Source organism: Peromyscus maniculatus, chromosome 1 (genome assembly GCF_049852395.1).
Source record: "Peromyscus maniculatus bairdii isolate BWxNUB_F1_BW_parent chromosome 1, HU_Pman_BW_mat_3.1, whole genome shotgun sequence".
NCBI classification, from domain to species: domain Eukaryota; kingdom Metazoa; phylum Chordata; class Mammalia; order Rodentia; family Cricetidae; genus Peromyscus; species Peromyscus maniculatus.
In genome coordinates, this window is record NC_134852.1 from 167,759,969 (window position 1) to 167,787,836 (window position 27,868).

The 27,868-nt window shown below is 46.0% G+C and overlaps 1 protein-coding gene and 1 non-coding gene across 2 annotated transcripts; one reads left to right on the plus strand and one right to left on the minus strand.

Moving 5' to 3' along the window:
- Positions 1 to 1,150: 1,150 nt before the first annotated feature.
- Positions 1,151 to 27,344, minus strand: Psat1 (phosphoserine aminotransferase 1). Its single transcript, XM_006970135.3, has 9 exons — positions 27,193 to 27,344; positions 23,223 to 23,283; positions 22,371 to 22,440; positions 19,713 to 19,918; positions 18,542 to 18,714; positions 14,939 to 15,108; positions 6,543 to 6,671; positions 3,038 to 3,175; positions 1,151 to 2,211 (listed from the first exon to the last, which is right to left on the minus strand). The coding sequence occupies exons 1-9, from the start codon at positions 27,250 to 27,252 to the stop codon at positions 2,106 to 2,108; spliced, it is 1,113 nt and encodes a 370-aa protein (XP_006970197.1). The 5' UTR covers positions 27,253 to 27,344; the 3' UTR covers positions 1,151 to 2,105.
- On the plus strand, positions 17,526 to 17,589 carry LOC121826976 (U7 small nuclear RNA). Its single transcript, XR_006069127.1, has one exon. It is a non-coding gene; the product is annotated as a U7 small nuclear RNA (small nuclear RNA).
- Positions 27,345 to 27,868: the final 524 nt, after the last annotated feature.

Here is a 27,868-nt window from a genome sequence, read left to right on the forward strand (position 1 = left end):
AACCTCTCGGAGTTTTAAATTTCCCCACTCGACTATAGGATCCTAGTCAAACTGTTAATAGAAATTGCATTGTACACTAAGCTTTTGCTATTTTATAAAATCCATGTGCTGAGATTGCATTCCGCCTTTACTGCCCCAAGCTGTTTGCAATACTAAGGAAACAGCGCACTATGCTCTGCGTTCATTAGGCAGTCTAAACATCTACATGCAAGACAGACAAGCAGCCACCTCAGCATCACAAAGGGGTAAGAAATGGGCCTGTAGATAAAATGGTCATCTCCATGACAACAAAGAAAATAACAGAAAAAAGTAGAGGCAGCAGATGTTGTGCAGAAAGACTGGTCTTACTGAGTTGGGCAGGAACTCGAAGCTTAGCATGGCCTGGGCAAATACGTAACAGAAACGCTCAAAGAACCATTAGCACAGCAGACAGGAAGCCAGGCAGAGGTTAGGAAGCTCTGACTGCTACACTACAAAGCCTTGATCATTCATGCAGCCAAACACAGCAGAAAGTCAGTCCAAGTGGCTGTGCTGAGAGGGTGGATGGGGCAGAGACAGGTGCTGAAATAATCCAAGGGCTGTCACAGCAGGGCTGGCTGTGACATGAAGGGTTGAGACAATGGGAGTTGACAACAAAAAGGGGGGTTAGTTCTGAGCACTAGTGCTGTTTGTGGACCCTTAGTTGATTCCACAGGCTGGCTCTTGGCATTTGCAGAACACTGTGATGGTTTGTCACACCCCAAAACAAGACCTGTTTTCAAGCACTTCAAATTACAGGCATCCTGCAATACCGTGTATTGTTTCCATCCTTCTACAAATGAGAAGGTCAAACCTGACCAGGAGGACCAATCAATCAGTGTCTTCTCCTTGCGCAATCACATGAACCAGGAAGAGCTCAAAACCGTTCTGCTGGCTTTTTTCTGGACTAACAGGGACAGAGTTCACAAAAGTGCATACTGGGAGCTGTGCTGGAAGGGACTCTGCTGATTGTGCCTGTTGCAAAAGGAAGAGGTAAGCAACCACACTGAGTTGCATGAGAGCTAGCCTGACACCTTTGTCTGGACTAAACTGCTCTATCACAGGCTACTTTAGGTCCTGGGCTTCCTGTCCGAATGTCTAAAAGGCAAACAGAAGAATTCACAGGCAATGGTTTAGTTGCTTTAGGACTTTATTCTTTACACAGTCAACAGAAAACACTAACAACACATGAACAATGGGGAAAGACCTCGGCAAAGATCTGGAATGTGTAGTATTGCCCTGGTCAAACCATAAAAACAGCCATGTGAACACAGTTCACAGGGGTGAAAGGGTAACTGAGTTTTTGTTTAACAGCCTAATCGAAAAGCAAAGAACCAACCATTTCTTCTACTTCTGGTAAGGATAGGAAAAGTGAAACTGGGGAACTTCTAGGTCTTTCTTATGAAGCAGCTTTAAAAAGGAGTAGGTGAGAGGGTGCAACTGTCCATAGCAGAGGGCAGTCATGCACAAAGTTGAACAAACTCTAAAAGCATCTTCAGAACTGTTTCATTAGAAATATAAAGGCACAGATACAAACCATACAGTGTTAAAAACACACATTCACTATATAAGCACTCCTATAGTACGTCACTTTTATCTCTTTCTGAGAATAGCAGTATTGAGATCCAAAAAGCTCCAAAGAGCCACTGTTGACTTTAACCAACAGCTGCAGAACCCAGCAAACCCCTGCTGTCAGAGCCAGCACACGGCGCCCCCAACCTCCCTGTGGTATGCTCCTGTGAACCCAAAAATAACTAATCAGAACTGTCAGAACAAAGTCCAAGGCAAGGACTGCAATCCACCTAGAGACAGGAGCAGCAGAGATGCCAGGCTGACTTTGTTAGGACAGCAACAGGAAAGCTTTGACGCTGCCTCCAGGTCAAGTCAGAAAGAAGGCGGCCGTTAGCTGGTAGTCTCATCAGTTCTGCAGAGCCCCGGATGTTTAGTTGTTATTCTTGGAAGAAGAATCTGTAATAAGTATGTATTTGGGAAAAAAAATCCAGGTCTGTTAAGTTTCTGTAGCCAATCAATCCCAAGTTACTCTGGACTCTGCATGCTGCTCACAGGCAGAGTGTAGCTAGTCATGTTCACAGCTGATGCATCTCCAAAAAGTTCTTCATGAAGGCAGCCAGCTTCTCCACATCTTCAGTTGTGACAGCATTATACAGAGAGGCACGGATGCCTCCCACTGACCTAGAACAACAGAGACCCCACCATGAAGACTGAGAATATCATGAGGAGAAGGCATGTCAGGGTTAAAGCCCTTGCCTACGATACAGAAGACTCAGGCTTGATTCTTAACAACACAGAAAAAAGTGAAATTTAAAAGACATCTATTTCGGCACAACACACTTTCAACTAACTACCCCTCCTAAGAGCTGCAACTCTGAGGCCAGAATGCTCAGCTTCCCGCCTGCAAACCATCCCCAGGAGGTAGCAAGAGGCTTCTGAGTCATTAAGGAAATCCCTTGTGCAGTGAAGGTCATCCACCATGCTCATACTGGATTACCTCAAACTAGCCACATTTTTAGAGTAATTATTAACATTATTTGTACAAATTAATGGGTTTCACTTTGACATTTCCATACATGCATACACTGGACTTTGGTCATACCCAAACTATTACCTTTGATAAAGAAGAAACTAAATAAGGGGAGAAAAAAAAAGCCAGACGAAGAGGGTGACTCTGGGTTTGGGGTGATACCACTAGCTAGGCTTTGCAACGATTCCAACCAGACAGACTGAGCACTCAGCTGCTGCACGTCTCCTGTGTGAGGACATTTATTGCTCAGGGTATCTGATGTTCAGCTGAGCCCAGTGCTGGTCTAACACCAGAGTGGAGCAGGCAAGTCCTACCACAGGCACTTTCAGTGTGGATGCAACCTATGCAAGATGCACCACAAGCCAGCCTGAAGTGGGTCTATGCCCCAGCAAGTCTGCAGCCACGGCTCCAGGCTGTGCAAGGTCCTGGGTTTGTTTCATTCTGCCTCCAACATGCCTGGAGATGCAGTGCGCTTACCTGTGTCCCTTCAAGGAGATCATGTTGAGTTCCACTGCCTTATCAAGAAATCGCTTTTCTAAAGCCTCGTCTCCCTTGGCATTGCCAATGCGAAATGGAATATTCATCCTGCTTCTACTCTGGCGCTCCACTGGACATCTGAAAAGCATGGTTATTAGTCCAGCTGTATTTCTCACGGGTATAATGTCATAAACAAATCTATAGTTTTTAAACAGTCTCTAGGGCTGGGGCTGTCATTCAGCTGACAGAGTACATATCATGTAGAAGGTTCTAGGTTTTGGTGGTACAAGCCTATAATCACAGCAATCAGGAAACAGAACCATGAGGACCAGTGTTCAGGGCCATCCATAGCCACATAGTGATTTCAAGGCCAGCTGGGGCTAAATGAGACCCTGTCTCAAAAATAAAACAAATGGATGAGTTAAAAAAGACCCACAACAGGAAATTAAATGGAAAAAAAAAAAACTCTTCCTCAGAACATTATAATTTACCCAGAGGAAAAAAAGAAGTCACTCATACAGGTTAGCATTCACTTGTATGACTTTTACCTAATTCCTGTCAGACTCAGCCCTTCACTTGAATATTAGCAACAACAACGTCTCTGTTTCACACTATCTGTGCTTCACACTATCTGTGACAATTCAGTGGGTCATTCACATGGCTTCCAACGTGTGTCAGCCACACAGCACAAGTGTGCAGCTCTTTCTGAAAGGCTGCAGATGAGCTGGGCCTACAGGTGGCCGAAGACTTAAAAGACTCAAAGATCTGGATTTGCAGCTCATGCCCCCAAATTATCCACCCCTTCATGAAAGGAAAAAATAACTCAAAACAATCATATCATAAAAGTTCAAAACTGAAGATTAAATCACCAGGTAACAAATACATTATACATCATAATGGCAAGTCCCTCACACACAAATGAGAAGAAAAGAAGGGGATCAGTTGTTTTCAACCGAGAGAAAGATGGTAGAGAGAAATTTTATTTCCGAGTGAGGAGAGCAATTAGCTGGAGAGGGCCGCGGAGACGGAGTTCCAAACAGGTAATCTTGATGAGAGGTGTCAAAGAGGGGGCATGTGGAAGTAGGGAATGAGGAGCAGAGGGGGCAGAGGGGAAGGGGAAGACAGCATGTATGGAGAAGGTGGCTGCCGCACTCTGGCTGAGTCAGCATGTTGAGTCCTGGCAGGAGTGGCTGGAGGCACACAGGCCTGGCCCATGGAGAGCCTGCAGACACTCTTCTGGCATTTGACTGGATCCCTGAATGACGAGGAGCAGTGAGTTTGCCCAGTAATCGATTTGTGTTTTAGAAAAATAGCTATGGGGGATAGGGAGACGGCTCAGTCAACCAATGGCCTGCGATGCAAGCATGAAGACTTGAATTCAGATACCTAGCGACCATGGAGAGCCAGGCAGGGGGTACCCCTCTTAACCCCAGCTTGTGGCTACCCAGCCACTGCAAGCCAAGAGCTCCCACAAGCAGACACAGGCACTTTAGGGGGAGGGGAATAGCAGCATGTTTTATTAGCCCAGTTATCCAAGAACGCATCCATACTCTCCACCCACACAAACTCAGAAAGTCTTGGGTAAAAATTACAAGTCTAAGTTAGGATTGCAGCATCATTCTTTTCTATTGCGTGTGGCCCACAAAATACTCACAGGGAGTGCAAGTTACTTTAGGCAGATATATCTATTACAACAGATTAAGCCTCAAAGAATCATGATCATTAAAAATGGAGGTCCTGGCTGGGTGGTGGTGGTGCACACCTTTAATCCCAGCACTCAGGAGGCAGAGCCAGGCGAATCTCTGTGAGTTCAAGGCCAGCGTGGTCTACAGAGCAAGATCCAGGACAGGCACCAAAACTACACAGAGAAACCCTGTCTCAAAAAAAAAAACAAAAAATAAAAAATAAAAATAAAAAAATAAAGGAGGTCCTGGCTTGCTCAGTGAATATAAATGTTTATATATATACACAGAATTGGATATAGAAACAACACATTCACATACCACATGATATATCTGTGTACATCTGTGCCCACCTTGAAGGCTAGGGAAGATCAAATGTCATTATTACCCATGATGCTTCTAAGTCCCAGGTACTGCCGTAGGTGCCTCCCATCTGCCATTATGGCAAGAAGCCTGTTGGGACAGGTTGGACAGTGGACACATGTCCATCTCTCATCATCTGGAACCCATGAATCTGACCTATTTGGAAAACTCGTCTTTTGCCAACAAAATGATGATGATGATCTTGACATGAGGCTACCATACAGCACAGGTGGGTGTCAGCCCATGCCCACAAGCCCAGCCCTTGGGAAGGAAAGGCAGCAGGGCAAATCCAAAGCCAGTCTGAGCGACACAGAAAGTTCAAGGCCAGCCCAGGATACATAGTGCAAACATGTCTCAATACAATAGCAAAATCATCCTGAAGTATTGGGGATACCTAAATCCACTGGCTCACTCTCACAAAACAGAAAAACAAGAAAGGAAAAGGCCACTAAAGACCAAGATGATGCAGCTTAAGCCAGGAACAATCTGGAGGAGAAGAAAGAGTCTGCCCTAGAGTTTCTGGAGGGAATCAAATCAAGAATATCTTCATATTGAATTCTGGGCTTCTAAAACTGAGAATTTCTATTGTTTGAAGCTGCCAAGTTCATGGGTGCTTTATTACAGTGGCCCCAGGAAGCACCTTCAAGATCTGTGCATTATCTGTAGACCTCACAAACGCAGCCAGTGATCAACACATGATTCCCCATTCCTTTGTCAGGAAAGTGTGTAACTAGATACAAGTCAACCCTGCCATAGCCAAACTCATTCAGACTGCAGGCCAGGGGTGGGGACACCTGTCCTAGAATAAGGGAGGCAGTGAATTTGATAAAGGGGGAAGGACGGTAGGGAGGTAGCTAAGCGGGCAAATTGTTTATAGTGTATGAGGACCTGAGTTCAAATTCTCAGAGCCCACATAAAGCCTGCTGGGGTAGAATGCATCTGCAGTCCCAGTGCTTCTAAGGTAAGATGGAAAGAGAACCCCTGAAGTTCAAGGGACTGTTAGCCTGGTAAATGAAACTATGAAAAACAAAGAAAGCCGGTTTCAAACAAGATGGAAGGTGAGGACTGACAAGGAGGTTGTCCTATGACCTATACAAACAAAATGTCCATGTATTGCACACAAGCCCATGGAGGGATTGGAATCAGGAGTAGGGATTTACAGCCTGAGGGACTAATAGAAAGCTTTAGGCAAAGCTGATAGCTTCCTATAACCATTTTCCAGAGTCACAAGGGAGGGTGTAGAGAGGGGGTCCTACCCCAGACTGCAAGGCATACTTCCCCAGGTCAGACTCTTTGCTGATATGACTCAAAAGACTGAAATTTCCCAAGAGCAAGGAATTTCCCTACCTCCAACCCTAGCTCATGAGGCATAGGACCATCACTCACCAGTATGTCAGTGTCCTGGGAAAAGGTAAGTCTCAATGTTTATAACTCACAAGAGATATAATGTATTGACTTACACATAAAATCCTTGCGAATTATCAATGATCTCATAAATCATTTGGGATTTGATGGAGCTGAGCTTCTCCATGGCTGCGGCTCCACCATTGTTCTTGATCCATTCCAGGACCATGCCCATGACGTAGATGCTAAAGCAGGGATAAAACACACCATTAAGTTCACCTGTGTAAAAGTCAAAAGGACATGTAAGCAAACCGGCATTAGGAGTCACACTGACACTTTTAGCATCATTACAAATGGATAAAAGCAGACCACATGAAGAGCACACCAAGGACTAGGCCAACACAATTATAGCTCATGCAGCATTCTAAAGAGGCAACATAGTGCACCTTCGTAATGCCACACCGTCCCACTAGGGTCTGCTGTATATGCTCCATGACACCCAACCACACATCTCCAGCTCTTTAGACCAGTGGTTCTCAACCTGTGGGTGGTGACCCTGAGGCATTAAATAACGCTTTCACAGGGGTTGTCTAAGACCATCAGAAAACACAGATATTTACATTATGATTTATAATAGTAGAAAAATTAGAGTTATGAAGTAGCAATAAAATAACTTTATGGTTGGGGGGTCCTCACAACACAAGGAACTGTATTAAAGGGTCGCAGCATCAGGTAAGTAAACCACTGCTTTAGACTGTTCCCCCGCAACCTCACCCTAAGCTAACTCTTCACCTCCCGAATCCCCAGAGTCCCTTGCTCATATGATCCATATAGGGTCGTGGGGGTTGGTTTCGCTTTTGTCTTGCCACTCACTCCTTTATTTTAAACTTCTGTGAGCATGTCTATGTCTTAGATCCTCATGCTAGAAGGCTGGAAGCCCCACTGTTCTTCTTTTCCCTCCGAGAGCCCCAAGTCAGCACCCGCAACTGGGCAGAGGCAGTGGCAGACACCACGGATTCCACACAGGACTAGTCACTATGAAAATGTAAGCCTTGTCTTTACCACTGAGAACACCTGAGGCGGACACCTCTCTTGCTCTTCTCAGCTCTACCCCCACATCCAACATGCAGATCCAGCAGCAAGATTTGCCCCCTTGGTCACAAGAGGTGGCATGAGACTTAACTAGACCAACCAGCAACTTCCCTGGGATTTCCTCAGCTGGCAGTGGGAAAGGGCAGAACTGGACTCGCTCATTCCAAGTGGAAGGTGAATGCTAGCAGATCCTAGCTAAATAGAGTAGCCAACATCCTGGCTAGAGAAGCAAGGATCAGAAATGGAGAGCAACCTACCTGTAAACCTCAGCACATGGGAGACTGAGGCAGCAGGATGGTTTAGCCTGGGCTACATAAGAATTCCAAACCAATCTGAACTACATAGCAAGCCCCTATTCTCAAAAAAAAAAAAAGAAGTGGAGAATGGGTGGTGAGAATAGTACTACTCAACAGAGAAAAACAATGACAGCATGAGGTTTGCAGGCAAATGGATGAAACTAGAAAAAAAATCATCCTGAGTGAGGTAACCCAAACCCAGAAAGACAGTCATGGTATGTACTCACTCATAAGTGGATTCTAGATATAAAATAAAGAACAATCAGACTACAACCCACAGAACTATGGAGGCTATATATATAGCATGGAGGTCCCTAGGACGACTGGCTTATAATAAATTTCGGTTTTACTCAATTACTGAGCAAGCCTCAATGAAACATCTCACTATTAAGATAAGAATACATACTGTATCAAGCTGATAATAGAAAAATTAATTAATTTTAAACAATAAAAAATAAAGAAAAGAAAAATTTGAAATATTAAATAAACAAACATTTTACTAAAGTAAAAAAGGGAGAACTAGGGACTCATCATTCCTCTCCACATTCTATTCTTTCCCTTGTTTTATATAGTTAAAATTTTTTATCGGTAGATTCTGCTGGAGTTTATTGGTGGATTCTGCTGGAGTATCAGATGCAAATAAGCACTGGAGAACTCCTGTTGCAAATTACCCTCTGGAGCGATGGAAGGATCTTTCTACTAGCATGTGGAGGAGACCTGATCTAGTGTTGATGTGGCCCCAGAGTTTGGTTTATGTCTTTCCCCAAGACAATGAAGTTCCTCTTTGGATTCCTGAGCACTGAACGCGCCCTGTGGCTGCTGCTGAAGCCCAACATGACAGAGACCTAATGGGTCTTCATGAAAAAAATCTACCCTTCTGATGCCAATGGAGATTGAGAGCCCAATATCGCCAGCTTTGGCAAGCATTAATGTAAACCTAGGAACTGTAGCCATGAGATTGGATTCTCCAGAAGAGCTGCCAGCTAAAGTCGTGCTGGGATCAAGAAAAACGGGCCTTGGCGGTTTGTATTACTGGAGTTGTATCTATGCCAGTAGATGTCCACACACTCCAGAAGAGAATTTGATATTGCTGCTGCTGCTGCTGCTGCTGCTGCTGCTGCTGCTGCTGCTGCTGTTGATGTTATAGCAATTGCGGCCACCACTGCTACTGTTTCTGGGATTACCATTCCATAATTGCTTACTACAGCTAGCACAGTGGAGACCCTGGCAACAAAAGTAGCCACCACAGTTAGTTAATCTTTCATTCTATTGGGCATGATAAATTTAATTCAGTAGTTATATACATCTCGATTAGCTTTGAAAATTATAAATTTATAAACTTAAGTTCCAGTTGCTTTTAGGATACTATCTTACAAGGACTCCAACGTACAGTATGGCTTGTTAAGGAAGGGAATGGCTCAGTTGCCTTTAGCCTACTGGCTTTGGGTGGGATAGAACCTCTGTTGGTCTTTTCTGTGTCCAACACACAGACTGCAAGCCCAGCGCCACTTTGAGATCTTTGGCAGCAGTTAACTCTGCAGCTCACACACGATTGAGCCTGTATGATGAGTATTTAGAGACGGGGAATGCCTGGGGGGCACTCATCAACCTAAGACAGAGCACCTGTGTGGCCTGGGCAGGCGTCTCCATGACGGATAAGGTGACCTGCTGATGTCCCACGCAACCCAAGTCAGAAGCTCATTTTTTAATAAAAGGGGGACCTGTAGGTCCCTGGCCCCTGTTTTGGGTAACTGTTGCCTTGCTTGCACACCTTGACCTTGATATCCTCCCTATGCTAATTCCCTGCCAGGTTCCACCCTCCTGAATGCTTAAGGGATGTTCCTTGTCTGTGTATCCTGAATAATGGGCGTTAACAGCTTAGAGGCAAGATTGTAAAACATCAGTATCGAACTTCTGGAACTTCTGCCCTCCGGGGTTCTCCCATTGTGCTGAAAGCCTGTATTTAAGACCTCCTGCCTCCTTTAATAAGTGACATTCGGCATTTAAAATTAATATATATATATTTGAATGAATACTGCGAATGTAATCTATGAATACCATAAATGTGATTAATATCATGAGTGTAATTAATGAATATCATGAGTGTAATTTAAAAAATAAAAAAAAAAATCTTCAAATGTCAAAAAAAAGTAGAAATACTCTAAATGTCCATCAACTGAGGAAATAAATTAAATTAACTGAATTAAATAAATTAAAAAAAAAAAAAAGATTTGTGTTCCTGGTTCTAGGAGGCCCAGCCACAACACAGAATCATCCCTTTCTAGGCCAAGTATTCAGACTTCTTATCTCCCACCAAACCCATGCTTAGCACAGGACCTGGCAGGAGTAGCCCACACAAATGGTAGCTGGTAGCTACCCAAACTACACTGAAATTACACAGAATTTGAGAGTGGCAGGTGGCTTCCCCATCAGTCTGGCTGCCTTTAAGAAGGTTCCACACATCCCTTACTGAAACAGAGCAGAAGCAGGTCTCCTGTACTCCTTGAGCTTGGAATCTGCAAGTGGTCAGCTGCCAGCTCCATTCTCTTCAGAGTGTGGCTGGGTTCCAGGTGTGAGATAAAGGTATCCATGGGAAGGAATGCTGAGCAAAAACCTGGGATGGAGATGCCCCAGCTAGGCTGCTTCCTGTTCACTAACATGTTACCCTCGGCCAGGATAGAAGATCACCAGGTCTGCAGAGCTCTGACAGTCAAAGGGGCTGTCACTCAGAAACCTCTGACATTTGATTGCTCATTCACTGTCTCAACCAGGTAAGTCAAGAACCCAGGAGTTTCGTTCCAGAGCACAACAGAAAGCAACAGTAGACACACGGGCACTTTACAAAAAGTAGGCAGCATGCAAAAGCACACCAGAACCTCTCCAGAGGCTTCCCGGGCCTAGTACTCCAGGCTGGTGATGGAGGAGAGGCAGGAAGGGGATGCAGAAGACAGCCTTGAGTGGCTGGACAGAGGAGAGGGAGAGGGATGAGTGGGGAAAAGAAGGGGTGGAGCCTTACTGAAGTCTACAGTGCCCCAGTCCATAACAGACCACAGAGCCTGATTCAGAGGCTCCACTCTCCCATTTTACAGACAGACAAACAGACTCAGAGCTTCACTTGGCTAAAGCCCTCCATCCCAAGCAGCTTCTAAAAGCTAAGATTCTACCCCTAGTGTCGGCCTGACTTCAAAGACAAAGTGCTTTCCCCTAGTACCAGGGCTGTTTTGTCTGAAACTATAGGCTTCAATCACCTGCTTACCTGTGGGGCAGAAGGACTGCCACCAAACCTGTCCCAACGGCCACCTGTGCATGTGTGTCATGTTGTGTGTGCCCCTGTGTAGCTAAAGATGCTCTCAAAATCTATGCAACCCCAAACTGCTCCTCCCTAGCATCCACAGCCTGCTAACCCACGAGTCACACAACACCCCACCAGACTACCGGAGCCAAGCAGAGTCTTGACTACTTTCAGGAAACCACGGTCACTTTCACCCGATACTTTGTTATCCCTGTAATTCAAAACTGTGGATTCTCTAAGAAATCCAAAGCACCAAGGGCCTCAGTCTCAGTCAGACCTCAAGACCAACATAGGAGCCTGTGTTTGAGCTTGCTGCCCATACTCTCTGGCTGATTTCTTAGGATCTGAGCAGGCCTAAACAGCAGAAAGCGAACACACATCCACAGACCACCTGTAGCAGCCCCTTAGCCTGGGTCTCCAATGCCTCAGTAAGCAGCAGGTGGATCTGCAGACAGCAGAAAGACAGTCCCAGGAGAAGAAGCTCTCCCTGCTTTCCCACCCAGCTCCCAGGTGTACACTGATGTTGGGCCCCTGTGACTGCTTCTCACAAGGTCTTCTGGATTTCCACTTTCTTACTAACTCATACCTCCACCCTCCAAAGCCAAACCTCTTGAAACCTCGGAGCCGTACAACAATATGTGGATCCACAATGCGGGCTCGATTCTTTCCACCGTAAGTGCACACTTTTAACTAACTGATGCCTTCAGTTCTAAATGGGCTACCTACACACACACACACCAAATAGGCTTACCATTTAAGCCTACCTGAACTAACTAAACCACGGCAAGACTGTTCTCTAGAATAGCGTGCAGCTTTGAAGAGAAAGGGGAAAGGGGGCAGGCATTTAACCTAACGTGACAGAATGCCCAAGGTACACTGCTGGGTTGAAAAGGGATTCACACAAGTCTGAACAGCACTGTTCACAGTTCACTGACACAAACAAATAAATGACAGTATACAGCTGACCCCTCAAATTCATGAGTTTAGCAACTGTGGACTCAGCCAACCTTGTACAGACAAAATTTCAAAATTGGTGTCTGGAATGAATATAAACAAATCTTTTCCTTGTCGTTACTTCTTACCCAATACAGTATATAAATTATTTGAAGCATTTACATAATATTAGGTATTATAAATAATCTAGAGATGACTTAAAGCATGCAGGAGAATGTATATAGCTATATACTATGCCATGTTTAAAAAGAGGTTTGACTCCTTGGGGGTCCTGGAATGAGTCTTTGATGATTAATGAGGGGTGACTGGATAGGCAGGCACTGTTTCCCTGGTAATGGTTCACTTTTTGCTAAGAGTGAGTGTTATTTTTATGTATTTTTAAAACAATATAAATTATACCCTGCGTGTCAGAGTTTAGAAGAGGTCAGCAGAAGACTCCAGGCTGCAGATGGGCTCCTGGGCTGGGGATCAGGTGTCGTAGCTGTCTCAGAAGCTTGTGAAAGTCGTCATGCAGCTGTCCCTCCCTGAGGTCAATTCCCCCACACCCTCAGGGTTCCAGCTTCTCCTCTCAAGGGTCTCTGCACAGGCCATATGCTACCCCTGCATTTGCTAAGTAGCCAAAGATGACCTTGAACTCCTGATTCTTCTGTCTCAAGTCCTGAGACTACAGACATATGTCTCCATGCCTACATTTTATATTTTCACCAACTGAATTAAGATAATTGGATAAGCCAGGTGGTGGTGGCACACGCCTTTAATCCCAGCACTTGGGAGGCAGAGGCAGGCAGATCTCTGTGAGTTCGAGGCCAGCCTGGGCTACAGAGCGAGATCCAGGACAGGCACCAAAACTACACAGAGAAACCCTGTCTCGAAAAGCCAAAAAAAAAAAAAAAAAAAAAAAAAAAAAAGATAATTGGATAAGACATTTTTTTTCTCATATTGGAGATAAAAACAATCTATGCTTAGCAGCTCAATATGTATAAATAGTGTTTTGTGAAGTTTGAAAGGTTGTTTACTATCCTCTCCTCTACCCACTAACAAGGTTGAGTGTTACTAACGGGTTAAAAAGAATGTCATCATAGCCCTTTATTCCAGCCCAGTTCCTGCCTAAGGCTGCTGAGTAACAACTCATGGCCCAGTTTATCCAGAATGGTCAAACAGTTCTCAGGGCCCACAATCTTTTGGCTCTGACCAAACAAACAGAACAAAGAACATCATCAGGACACGCTTGCATCCTTATCTGCCTACAGGACAGAGTGGAGATGCTTCTGGGTGCCTCCCCTGCCCTGCACACAGTCGTCTCTGAGGAGATGGCTCTCAGTGGGCCATTTCTAACCCTGAATGTCAAAGCACTACAGTGAACTTCGAGTACTTCAAGTCACACCGAAGCACACAAAGTTTTCTTCTTCTGTCTCATCCACAAAGAAAAGAAACTGGGGGATGGGGAGCAATTGGGTTGGGACTCCACCCAGCCCTACCTTTTACCTCCTACGCATTGGCTCAGTTTCAGTCTAAGTATTCACCACCCTGACTTGCTCTGAGAGACTATTCCAATCTGAGGAAGAAACTGCTCCTTTTCTGCTGCTTCTGGCTCAGCAGCCTCAGGCAGGGAAGGCCTAGAGAGGGGGTTTCCATCCCAGGGAACGGCCAAAGAGGAAGGTCAAGGTCAGCTGAGGCTTAGCAAGGAGCTGAGATGTGGACTTTCCCCGTGTCCAGCCTTTTCTGCTTCCCACCAGATAACTGGCCTGTTCTCCCACTGTTCCTAAAGGGGTGTTCAGGAAAACACTAACAAACCGCGTATGAACACGCTCATCACGTTCCTTTAAAGCCCCCAGAAAAGATGCCCGAGAGTGTACTGCTCACCGTGGCTCTTTAGTTGGCCTCTGGACACATTTCCAGGATAGTCTTCACTCCATCTCCTCCTACCTTCTCACATTATTTAGATTTTGAGATAGAGTCTCACTATGCAGCCCAGTTGCAATCTCCCTGACTCTACCTCCTCGTCTTGAGATTGGAGGTGATACCATCACATTGGGTCTCAACCTTCTCTCTTCTAAAGAGTGTCCCCCCGTCGTCGTGTTCCCCCCCCCCCCAAAGACTGAGCTGTAAGGCAGGTATGTAGCCCCACCTTCTAAGCTCCGGCCCCACAAGCCTGACACCTCAACTGCTCCTCTAGGAACCCTGTCCGTGGGGTCCCCAGTAACACCCTTGTCTTCGGCCTCCTTCCTGACTGGTGTTCACTGGTATTTCCCCACTGCCTGGAACCCCCAGAGGGAAGTGGGACAGAACTGGGCCCCATGCCACCCCTGGGCCAACCTGCATCTTAGAAACATCTTTAGTCCAGCTCCAGGAGTAAGGGTTAAGGGTGACCAGAAGAGTTAACCCCAGAACACTACTGCTAAGCAAAGTGGGGGGACACCAGAGACTGTTCTGTATCATGTGAGTGACAGAGAACCAACAGGGGGAACTTCCAACCGAATGTGAAGTCCACACTCTTCTCTTTCTTGTGTGTGTGGGAGGCATTTTCTGCAGGAGGGAAGAAGAAAAGAGAACTCTGGCACCCTTACCCTAGCCTGACCCTGTTCTTCTGGAAAGCTGCCCTGTGTGTCTGAGACACAGGCCATGGTACTTTATCTACAGAGAGCTTGTGGGTTAATGGTCAACAGTTGGTGCCTGGACTATCAAGATCAAGCAAAAACCAAGATTGGCATCTCCACAGAAAGGGCAATAAGAAAAACTGACCAAACAGTACCTAGAGGCCAGGAGGCGAGCTGGACAAAGACAAAGCTGTGTTTGAGGCTCTTGGGTCACGGGCTAATCAAGCACACTCTGCTTTTCCTCCACTCTGATGGAAGACCACAGCACCCCAGACAGTTACCTGAAACACGGAGGTGTGTTATACAAAGAGTTGTTCCCAGCCTGCACTTTGTATTCAAGGACTGAAGGGCACTCTCTGAGGGCGAACCCCAGCAGGTCATCACGGACGATCACCACCGTCACCCCAGCAGAGCCAACGTTCTTTTGAGCACCAGCAAAAATCACACCAAACTTAAAAAAAGAAAGAAAGAAAGAAACATCGGCTTTTTAGAGGGAATCTGTGGTCACCCCTAAGAGATGCAGTGCTGATGTCTAGTTCTTCTCTCAGCACAATTTTTTTTTTTTTTTGGTTTTTCGAGACAGGGTTTCTCTGTGTAGCTTTGCGCCTTTCCTGGAGCTCACTTGGTAGCCCAGGCTGGCCTCGAACTCACAGAGATCCGCCTGGCTCTGCCTCCCCAGTGCTGGGATTAAAGGCATGCGCCACCAACGCCCGGCAGCAGCACAATTTTTTTAAAGCAAGAATTTTTCAGGAATCTCTACCCAAAACAAGTCAGCACTTTGAGTGCTGAGACCCAAGGCCTGGCCTTTGCCAGGAAGAGGCCTCCCGTGCACAGCACTGTGAAGTCCCAGGGCATTCATGCTCTCACAATCCTTGTTCTACTTCCAAACCAGTCTCTAGGACAGGCCCTCTCAGGACTGGAGAGACGGCTCAGCAGTTAATAGCACTTGTTGCTCTTACAGTGGACCTGGATGTTTCCCAACATCCACATGGTGACTCACAATCATCTGTAACTCCAGTTCCAGGGGATCTAACACCCAATTCTGAGAGCTCCAGGCACACACATGGTACACATATATAATAAATGAAGGCAAAATATTAATATAATAAGAAATAAATAAATCTTAAAATATTGTTTTAACTAAATATCCAGGCTTGGTGGTGCATATCTGCAATCCCAGCAGTTGGGAGATGGAAGCAGAAGGATCTTACAACCATCTCTAACTTTAGTTTCAGGAGATCCAACTGACCTCTTCTGACCTCTGCCAGCACCAGACACACATGTGGTGCACATACATGCATGCAGGCCAAACATCCACACATGTAAAATAAAATTAATAAATCTAAAAATTAATATTAGGTCAAAAGTAATTCATACAAACGCCCACTTAGAGACAGTCAGAAGCTGCCGTGAAGGGGGCTTCGGCAACACAGCCTGAGTGGTGAGACACCTGAGGGAGAACTCTAGAACATGCCAATGGCTAACGGTTCTTGAGGACATTTTGTTGTGCAAGATACAGGTTCTATATCGCTCCAGGAAATCAAGTAAGGGTGTACGGTTCACAACTGACACGATTTGGAATGGACAAATGTGTGGAATTCCGCCAAGAAGGAGGGAGACAGGAGGATTTCAAGTTCGAGGTCAGGCTGGGATGAGCTATGCAGTGAGACCCTTCTTTAAAAACATAAGGTGTGGCTATAAACCAAATACCATAGACCTATATAATGGAATCTTAGTCTAAACCTGGAGTTCCGATATATGCCACAGCATGAACCTTGAAGACATTAGTGAAGTAAGCCAAGCATTAAAGAACAAATATCATGATCCCATTTACAGGATTCATAAAGTTGGATAGCAGCTGGCAAAGACTGGGGGTGTGGCATTTTAACAGGAACAAAGTTCCAGTACAAAATCTGAAAGTTCTTGGAGGTGGACAGAGGCGAAGTCTGCACAGCAATGTTAATGTGCTTAATACCACTGAGCTGTACGTCTAAAAGTGGTCAAAATGGGGCCAGCAAGGTAGTTCAGCAGGTAAAGAACCTGCCAGCCACAGGCACACCACAGCAAGTGTACATCCACATACAAAAACAATAATAATAGGTAAATTATATGTGTGTGTGTGTGTGTGTGTGTGTGTGTGTGTCTAACAAATATAACAACAACAAAAACACAAGCTCTCACTGTATACCTTTGGCTGGCCTGGAATTCAAAATGTAAATCAGGTTACCATTAAACTAAGGGATTCATCTGCCTCTGCCTCCTAAATGCTGGGATTAAAGGTTTGTGCCACCATACTTAGACTTAATTTTGTTGTTGTTGTTATTGTTTCAAGACAGGGTTTCTCTGTGTAGCCCTAGCTGTCCTAGAACACACTATGTGTGGACTAGGTTGGCCTTGAACTCAGAGATCCACCTGCCTCAGCCTCCTGAGTGCTGGGATTAAAGCCACCATGTGGCTGGCCTAAATATTTTTTTTTTTTTTTTTTTTTTTTTTTTTTGGTTTTTCGAGACAGGGTTTCTCTGTGTAGCTTTGCGCCTTTCCTGGAACTCACTTGGTAGCCCAGGCTGGCCTCGAACTCACAGAGATCCACCTGGCTCTGCCTCCCGAGTGCTGGGATTAAAGGCGTGCGCCACCACCGCCCGGCCCTAAATATTTTTTTTAAACATGACTAAAATAATAAATTTTACTTTAAGTATATTTTACCACATTTAAAAGAGGCATAGCTGAGCATGGTGGCCCACCATAATGGTGAACTCTTTGAGTTCAAGGCCATCCTGGTCTACACAGAGAGTTCCAGGAGAGCGAGGGCTATATAGAGACCCTGTCTCAAAAACAAAAACAAGAGGCAGGGGAAGTGGGAGGGGGCAGAACTGTTATAGCTCTTTTTAGAATTTGTCCAGTAGGATTTCTGACCTTCATCTAAAACACCATCACCAACACACACACACACACACACACACACACACACACAAAGGGAGGGACGAGGAGATGGCTCAGCAGGTAAGGGTTCTTCCTATGTAAACCTGGTAACCTGAATGCTCCACCTGGAATCATATAAAGGTGAGCAAGGAGAACGGACTCCTGACTCCATAAAGTTACCCTCTGACATGCTCACACATGCATAAACTTGCACACAACACACACACACACACACACACACACACACACACACACACACACCAAATAATAAATTTTTAAAAATCATTTTAAAGGCAGACAACCATTTGGCTAGCTTGGATGCTGTTTTTAAATTCCTTACAGACCCCTCTTATTGCATGTGCTTGGTACAATGCCCCTCACCCCTTACCCACCTGGCCTTAGCAGACCACTCTTAGAGTCTGTATGTGCTGTTGGTGGACTTTCGAGTTGAGGTTGATAAAAGGCATGAGGTGTTCTTCATAGACCCCAGGGCTTAGTAACTTCTGTCTTTGGAGTGAACATGCCACTCCCAGTGTCCTTGCTAACAAGTTTTCAAGAATCACTCTTTTTTTGTCCCCCGGCTTTTTGAGTCAAAGTTTCTCTAGCTGTCCTGGAACTTGTTTTGTAGACCAGGATGACCTTGAACTCACAGAGATTCACCTGCCTCTGTTTCCCGAGTGCTGGGATTAAAGGCATGTGCCACCATACCTAGCTCAAGAGCCACTCTTAAAGGCAGGCAAGTTCCCCAGGCCTGGCATGTAGGTCATGAGCAACCATTACCACAGACTTAGATGTTCAGACAGCTAGTGATGAAATAAGCAGCTATTGGCCTGCTCGCCGATATCTACCCTGGCTTGCGGGGCTCTGCCAGCCCCAGACTCCCCCAGGTCTTTCCTATGGGCATATACATCAAGACACTTCAAAGAAACTTCACTGGTTCCCTGACCCAACCTTTCATACTCTACCTTGGAAACGTCCACTGGCCTTGATAAGAAGTTTGAGGACATGTCACAGACCAGCACTGCTCCCTTGACGTCAGGTATGAAGTCAAACTCCACTCCATGCACAGTCTCGTTTGCACAGAAGTACACATAGGAGGCGTCTGGGTGGAGGTTCCAGGTACTTGGGTCTGGAATTTCTGTCATAGACGGCAAATTGAGGCTCTGCATATTTCCTTCCTTTTTCCATATGTAGATAACATCACCCAGGAGACAGGTTACTGAATCCAAAGTACTTGGCAAGTTCAAGCACCTGTCCACCTTCTCTTGCCAACATCACCACAAACAGCTAAAGATGATCCGTCACACCCTCTGAATTTACTGGGCACAAATAACATTCAAATGCAGCACAGAGGGGCCAAGTGTACTGGTGCACATGTGTGATCCCGCACTTGGGAGGCTAAGGCAGAAGGGCTGCTCTGAGTCCAAGGCCAGCCTGTCCTCCATCGAGTCTACCAAGTCGGACTGGAGAGATGGCTCAGCCCTTAAAAGGTTAGACTCACAACCAAAAATATAAGACTACCGGGTCATCCAGGAGTACATGGAAAGATCCTGTCTCAAAAACACAAATCAAATGAACCAGCAAAGAAGATGGAGGTTACCAGAAAGTTTCCTTGTCATCAAATAGCCATCTGCCCTACACCTGTTGGCTTCTTCTCGGGACCCCCGTGCTTACCCACTCAGGGCCCATGTGGTTCCAGCAAAGCCCATCAAATCCACATCCCTGGGGGTAAACTGTGACTCAGGCAGAGTCAGTGACGAATTCACAGCAGGGCACGTGGTACTGTTATGGGGATGTTCCAGCAAGAGCACTGAAACTTGGGAGAGTATGAGCCCAAATGCAGCCATCTTCCTAGATAAGGGACTGTTTTCTGGACTACAGTCTACTGTGAAAGAGACAAGGGGTGACAAGGACATGGGCAGCATCATGGGGCCTCTGAGGCCCCCATACCAAGAACCAAACTGGCTCCTGGGCTTTTAGTCAAGCCAGACCCTCATCATTCTACAGTAGTTAGTAGGCGAGCACAGCTACAATCGAAGTGACATCAGTAACTGCTGACGAGAGGACAGCAACAAGGGAACAGCAGGGGTCGTGGCCAGTCACCACCTCACCGACCATTCACCTCCCCGAACTCACTTGTGTAACTTCCAAGCTTCGGGTGGACGACATTCACAGTCCCAAACTTCTTGGCTTCTTCTGCAGCCTTGGCTGACCAAGCTCCAGTCACCACATAGTCGGCACACCTTCCAGCTTTCAGGCCAATCAGATTTAAGGGGACAGCACTGAACTGGCCAGACCCACCTCCTTGCACAAAGATCACCTTGTAGTTGTTGGGAACATCCCTGCACATAAAAACAAGGGACAGTAAATACAGAAGCGCGCACATCAAGGACAGAGAATGAGGGGTGCTGGACCAAGTGCATACTTTTGGTCTTACTCTACAGAGGCTGGGGGAGGGCTCAGTGGTAAGTGCGTGTACTGCAAGAGGACTTGGGTTCGGTTCCCAGCACCCAAATCCGGCAGCTCCCAACTGCCCTTAACTCCAGCTCCAGAGTATCTGATGTCCTCCTCTGGCCTCCATGAACACACAAACACACACACACACACAAATAAATATATATGTGTGTGTGTGTGTGTGTGTGTGTGTGTGTACCTTAAAAGAAAAAGAAATACAGTGAAGTCTCACTATCACTCTCTCTTACCCAATTTAATCATTTATTTACTGGTTTCTTTGACATTGATTGGTGACGATGGTAGAAACCTATAGTGACTTCTTCCTTTTCTTACTAATGGCCTACTTTCCTTTAGGGAATCACACTTTTCTGCTTCTCAACACTCAGATTTCAATTATGGCTGCCCCAACCCAGGAGATGAGCAGTGTATAAAGCTGCTGTTGGAATCTGGCTGAGATCTTTGCTCAAAATCACAGAGAGGTACTAATCTTGCAAATACCGGTGGCCTCCTGGCAAAGCTGGCACACAGGTAAAGAGGGCCTTAGATCCTCCTGGTGCCAACAGGGCTCCTATGTCCTTCTTTGGCTACCACAAGGCAGACATTCCTACTTTTGCTTAAGTTGGTGAATCGGATCCATCACCTGTAACCATACTGAGCCAGGCATCACTAAGAGGTGTCCATCTTTGACAACTCTAGACCTAGCTGAGTAAGCAAAAACCAAACACAAGTCAGGACTAAGTGAAAAGTGCTCTGACTTCAGGATGGAAAGGATGGTCAGACTGAATGCAGAGACCCCAGGCTTTGTAATAGTCAGAGCTCAGGAATGAATGGACAAAGGACAGACGTCCAGCATCAGAACAAAACAGAAGGGGCTGGCAAGGTGGCAGGAGCATGGAGGACAGGTGTTATGAACGCATCTTGTACTTGGCCTACAGTCAGCTCAATTAGCTGGCAAGCCAAGTTGACATAAGCTAGAGTCATCAGAATGGAGGGAGCCTCAACTGAGAAAATGTCTCTTTAAGATCAGGCTGTAGACAAGCCTGTAGGGCATTTTCTTAATTAGTGATTGATGTAGGAGGGCCCAGCCCACTGTGGGCAGAGCCACCCCTGGGCTGGTGGTTCTGGGTTCTGTAAGAAAGCAGGCTGAGCAAACCATGGAGAACAAGCCAGTAAGCAGCACCCCTCCATGGTCTCTGCATCAGCTCCTGCCCTCTTTGAGTTCCAGTCCTGTCTTCCTTCAGTGATGGACTACAATGTGGAAGTGTAAGCCAAATAAACCCTTTCCTCCCCGAGCTGTGTTTTGATCATGGTGTTTCATCCCATCGATATTAACGCTAAGACAGAGGTGTTAGGCCATGCCAAGCATGAGGGTCTTAGCACCAGGAAGGGCTGGCAGAAGCCAGGGCTCCAGGTTTATGTTACCCACAGGCAGGGGCATGGGACAGAAACTTACTTAGGAGAGAACTATAAAGCAAACAAGGGTTCCCTCAGAAGAGCCTCTTAGCCATGTGGCCTACGCTAAGGTTCTAAATGTCCCCCCATCAAGGACAGCACTGGTCTGTGACTGTGACACAGAAGCTAGCGAGGCAGACAGGAGAGGGACAAGCCCAGCAGACGACCAGCAGTTCCTAAAATTCCTGGAAACACCTGTGAAAGTTTCTCCAGACAGTCTAATTCAGTAAACCTAAGCTGGCCTTCAATTTTAATAGCCACCCCATCCAGGTGACTTCAAGTGGCAGGACTGTTACTAAATTAGTTATGTTGACAATGGTGACCATCTCTTTGTCAATAAATCCTCTTCAAACCAATTAATCTGCCAAACACCTCATGCCCTGTACTGAGAAACCTTTCCTAGATACAATTATCTCCTATCTCTAGAAATGTCACATAAAACAAAAGCAACCACAGAAATGTAGCCATGGTAACAAGTCAAAGGCAATATGTGCTAATAAGGAATTTGAGAGTACTTGAGATTTTTTTTTTTTATTATGGACTTTCTGAACAAAGTATATAATACAGAAAATAATGTAATAGATACCTAGGTTTATGGCATACAGCACAAAACTAACAAGTTGGTCTTCTAAAATAAAAAGTCTTCAGCAATAAGGAGCTGGAGATCTGGCTCGGTGGTTGAGAGTACTTACTGCTCTTGCAGAGAACCCAGGTTCGGTTCCCAGCAGCCACATGGTGGCTCACAGCCATCTATATTTACAGTTCCAGGGGCTCTAACTCTTAGTCTGACCTCTGCAGGCTCCCAAGAGATGCACACACATACACTCAGACATACATACACATAAAATAAAATCAGTATTTTTTTAAAAAATACTTGTAAAAACTTACAGCAATTCCCTCACAAGATTCTCCGTGTTGTTAATAATCTTGGCAAAATCTGATGACCTGTGACTCATTTCTGTGGAAGCAAAGAAACAACAGAGTATAATACTGAACAGAATGCTTGTGAAATTTACGAAAAAATAATTCATAAGAAAGCCCCGAGTTCAGATGGTGGACACATGCACACTTAATGTAAAGGACAATTCACCCTAATATTGAAACTGTGAACATATCGGTCTTGTAGTCACAGTGCAGTGATTTTTCAAGTGCCACATTAACTGATCATTGGGTTCTTATCGGACCCTGCTCATTCTCTTTCTCCCAAACTAGAGACACAGACAGCTAACCCTGAAGTCCCTTCACACAGTGCCACCTGTGGAACATGCAAGAAAAATAAATAAATAATATAAACATAAAACTTAAGAGCTTGGACGTCCTCTTCCTAAACAACACAGGAGCAAAAGTCTAATAAAGAAATTATTAATGAGCAAGATTTTCAGAGGCTTGTGAACTTTTTAATTTCTATAAGTTCTTATTTAAGTATAATAAAAACTTTACACTGAAGGTGAAGCAACATTACAGACCCTTGATGGCACCCTTATGCAAATGTATAATATCGGCTAATCCCACAGCTGGTGATCAGTAAAAACCAATTAGGAAGCAGTGAGCTTTGTCTAAACTTCTCACCAGCACTTGGGCTGTGTTCAGTCTTGACTCCAGCAACATGCACCCAGGACACTGAAGTTAAATGTACCTATAACAGTCTATAGGAAGACCGCTCAGAGTAAAGCCTGGGCTGGAGGCATTTCTGTTCCTTCTTAAACTGGGATAGTAACAGAATCCAAAAGTAAATCTTACCAAGCACACTGATGCCAAGTCCTTTGTAGTCCAGTAGCTGTTTCTGTATCTCTAACAACACCTAGAAAAAGAAAAGAATTCAACATGCTGTGCACAGCTTCCCTTCTTCACATATACCGGTGAGGCTCTGAGAAGCTGAGGGAAGGGGCTTGGCAGTGCATGGGAACAGAAGCTGGGCTTCTCAGAGCCTCACCAGTACAACTTCCACAGGCTGGGCCTGAAATTGGGCAACATGATCGATTCAAGAGACTGTGTCCCCTACAAATCTCGTTCACCTCTCTCTTAAAGCTCATTTATTAAACATGTAAAGTTCTCAGTTCAGGAACCAACAGGAACAAAACCTAGTTATGTCCAAATCATACAGGCAGGTCAGTTTCTCATGGGGAGGGGGGTGCTGGCTAAAGTGTAGATTCTGATAGGTGGCATGGGCAAGAAGATGCTATGAATTAAACTCTAGGAGCTGGGGCCATGCTATACTACATCAAGTTCAATGACAGAGCAGTTGCCTAGCACATAGGAAGCCCTGGGATTAATCTGCAGTAAAGCTGGGGGGAAGTGGAGGAAGGGAAGAGGGAGAAGGTGGCAGAAAGAGAAAATGTATCCAGCCCAGGCTGAAAGGAAGATTTTCTCTCAGTTGTGGGCTACATCTTGATTTTGCTTACTATTATTCCATTCTGATAAGGCAGCCTTTGAAGGGCCATGGGGATTTACTGATGTGACATTAATGGGGAAACTCATCATTCACAAAAATGTCTCATTAAATCAGATAAGCAGTATCAATTCCCCTATAAGGAAATGGGAAACAGAAGCCAGGGATGCAGCTCAGTGGTATAATACGTGTTGGGTACGATGGAGGCCCTTGATTCGATCCCAGCACTAAAAGAAAGGAAATCAGGAGAGGGGAAGGAAAGGAAGAAGGGGTGGAAGGGGGGATGGAGGGAGAAACAGAAAATAAGATATATGTTCTTCTGATCTAAAACAGAAAATTAAAAATCAGTATTAAACTATGAGAGAGAGAATCTCAGTTTGCTTAAATAAGATTGTCCATATGTTGACTGTTACTGAGACGAGATAGGTCCTTGCAGGTAAATAAAGTATGGCCATAATAAAGAAAGGCTCAGCAGGCATGCTCATGCACGCCTTTAATTTCAGCACTCAAGAGGCAGAAGCAGGAGGATCTCTGTAAGTTTGAGGCCAACCTGGTCTACAGAGTGAGTTCCAGGATAGCCAAAACTCTATAGAGACCCTGGTGGTACACGCCTTTAATCCCAGCACTTGGAAAGCAGAGGTAATAAGCAGATCTCTGTGAGTTCAAAGCCAGCCTGGTCTAAATTATTAGTTACAGGTCAGCCAGGGCTCTATAATGGGACCTTGTCTCAAACAAACAAAAAGAGATACTAGCTAAGAATTGGTCTTGTTAGGAGTTCTGTAATCCTAACTAGTGGAAGACTGAAGAAGGTCTAAACCCCACCTGGCAATCTGGCTTAAAGAAAACAAAAGACACCAAGACATCATTAAATTATATGTTGAAATACTGTACTGTGCCAGATAATAGATAGATAGATAGATAGATAGATAGATAGATAGATGATAGATAGATAGATAGAAAGCTATCACACCAATCAAAAACATTGAGTAAAGTTTAGTGAATACATTCACATAGTAAAAGCAACACTGGCCTGCAACAGAATCTTGATTTGTGTGTGTGCCTGGATCAAACAGGAGGATCAAAAAGGCAAAGCAAACATTTGCCTTTGCAAATGAGAAGCAGGAGCTCTCTACCAGATCCCTTTACTAACCACCTGAAATCATCCTTACACTGATTTTTATTGATCTAGATTTACATTATTGTTCATTTATTTGTGTGTCTACCCTCAGAAGCCAGAAGGCATCCAATACTTGGAAGCTGGAGTTACAAGAGGTTGTGAACCAGCCAAGTGGGTGCCAGGAACCCAAGTCAGGTCCCTCCACTCTTAACTGCTGAGCCATCTCTCCAGCCCTGGTTTTTTTCCCCCTGTGTTTTTCTAAGTGCATTCCTTGAAAAACACATCTGTAAGTTTATAGCCAGAACTGGAGAGATGGCTCAGCTGTTAAGAGCACAAACTGCTCTTCCAGGAGCCTGGAGTTTGATCTCCAGTTCCCGAATCAGCTGACTTACAACCACCTTTTAACTCTTCTGGCCTCCTCAGGCACCTGAACTCATAGGAACATACCCACACACAGACACACATGTATACACATAATTTTAAAAAAAAATAGAACTTTTTATTTTATAGCCAAAATCACTTTTTTGAAAAAGACTTCTAGCCAAAAGCTAGACTGCTGAGCCATCTCTCCAGCCTCACATATAGAATTTTTATACATTTCATTTTTCTTTATGGGTGACAGTCAAAAAAAAATTCTGAAAGCTTCTCTAATCTTTATAATTCAACTAAATCAAGATTCCTAAATTGAAGTTACTAGCACACACCTGTAATCCCTATGTGCTGGCTAGTTTTATGTCAACCTGACACAAGCCAGAAGAGTTAATGAAAAGAGGGAGCCTCAGTTGAAAAACTTCCTCTATAAGATCAGGCTGTAGGCAAACTTGTAGAGCATTTTCTTAATCAGTGATTGAGGAGGGAGGGTCCAGCCCATTGTGGGTGGGGCCATCTCTGGGCTGGTGGTCCTGGGTTCTATAAAAAAAAAGGCAAGCCAATAAGCAGCACCCCTCCATGGCCCCTGCATCAGTTCCTGTCCTCACTGCTTTTTTGGTTTTAGTTTTGTTTTTCGAGACAGGGTTTCTCTGTGTAGCCCTGGCTGTCCTAGAACTCACTCTGTAGACCAGGCTGGCCTTGAACTCAGAGATCCTCACTGCTTTTAATAATGAACGGTTATATGGAACTGTGAGTGAAATAAACCTTTTCCTCCACAATTTGCTTTTGGTCATGATGTTTGATCACAGCAATAGTAACCGTAACTAACATACCCTATCTTGGGAAGTGGAGGCAGGAAGACCACCGGCCTGCAGTACAAGGTAAATTCTGGGCTAGCTTGTACTGAGACATTGCCTTACCATACTCGGCCAGAAAACAAAAAAACAAAACAGTTCACTCCAAAAGTAGGGGAGAAGGTGCCTGCAGAAGTTCCCACGGTTCTAGCAAAGAACACCACGCAAGATGAACTGCAATGACCGCAGAATAAGCCCTGTTCTCAGCTTGTGCAGTTGTCCCCACAAAAGTAAGGCGTCCTTCCCCGTCTCACACAGCATGATCCTGTTCCTACCCCACAGAGGCCGCGGTGTCCCAGGGAGATCGCCAGGGTTCAACAATAGATAATTGTACAATCCTTGGCCATGCCCGAGCGTTGTGGCAACCGGTTATCAGATAGCAGTTTCGGCAGCTGGTTCATGGGCTCCAAGCCATGAGAGGCATCTCATTCCGCACAGCTGGGGTGCGAGAGGAACCCGCGCGGGACGGGATGGCACCCGGATCAAGCGAATGGAACTTGGCCAAACAGACCAAAGCCTTTCAGTGTCAGAAGCCCGGGTGCACGGAAGGGAGCAGCAAGTTTCCAGGAGAAAGGCTTAGGGGCTGAGTGGGTTCGGTATGGGTGAGGAGGGAGAAGCTGGCAACTTTCCATTTCCGAATTCTGAGGACTGTGTTCCCAGCGCGCCCGAGCTTAGCCTTGCCACCCCGGAGACAGACATGCTCGCCCCGGGCCGCCCGCCACCTCCCATTCATTCACACTCCCACGCGCGCCCGTGCACGCCTGAGCCGGCGCGGCTACGCCGCCGGGAGGCCCAGCCTGAGGCTGCAGGGGCCCGCCGAGTCCACGCCGGCCTCTGCACAGGGGCGCACTTCGGCCTCAGCAGCTGCATCTCGATGGCGGCATCCCGAAGCCCCGCACACCGATGTCTGTCTCTTGACAGCCGCATCCCGACGCCCTGCATCCCGATGCCCGCGCTCCGACAGAACCCCGGCCATCTTACCGAGTGCGGCAGCTTGGCAGGCCCGGGCCCAAAGTTAACCACTTGCTTGGCGGCGTCCATGGTGCTGAGGCGACAGCGGGGGAAGTGGCAGGAGCAGAGACCACGCGAACTGCCCGCGTCTCCGGATGCTGGGGCGGGGCGGGCTCCCGCCCGCAGCGGCGGCGCCCCATTGGTCCACTGTGTCAGGCCACGTACTGATTGGCTTTTACCCAGAAGCTCGCATCCCCATTGGCCGCGCTCACAGCCTACGATCAATTGCTCCTCCTGTAGTTTAGAATTTCAACCCGCCTTGGCTGTCAACGCAAGAGAGCAGGGGATTGCACCAGCCGCCCGCGTGGCGGGGCGCCTACTGCCTTTGCGCCCAGAGTCCCCGGCCCTGGCCTCCGGCCAACTGCGAGATGGTGCGCAAGCCCATTCTTCCTGGCCCATCCCGCGCTGGGCCGCGCTCTGCTGCACTTGCTCCCGAGGCCAGTCCCCATTAGTTCACCAGACTTTTCTAAGACGCACACAGACACTCCAGTGTAGACAGGGCACTCAAAGAAGAGCGTGCAGGGTGAACCATGGGATTGTGACCGGTGCACCGGATAATCACAGGACTTCGGAGGCTGAGGCAGGAGGATAGCTACTTGGAGGCCAGCCAGGGTTTGGTTACACAGAGGGACCCAGTCTCAAAAAT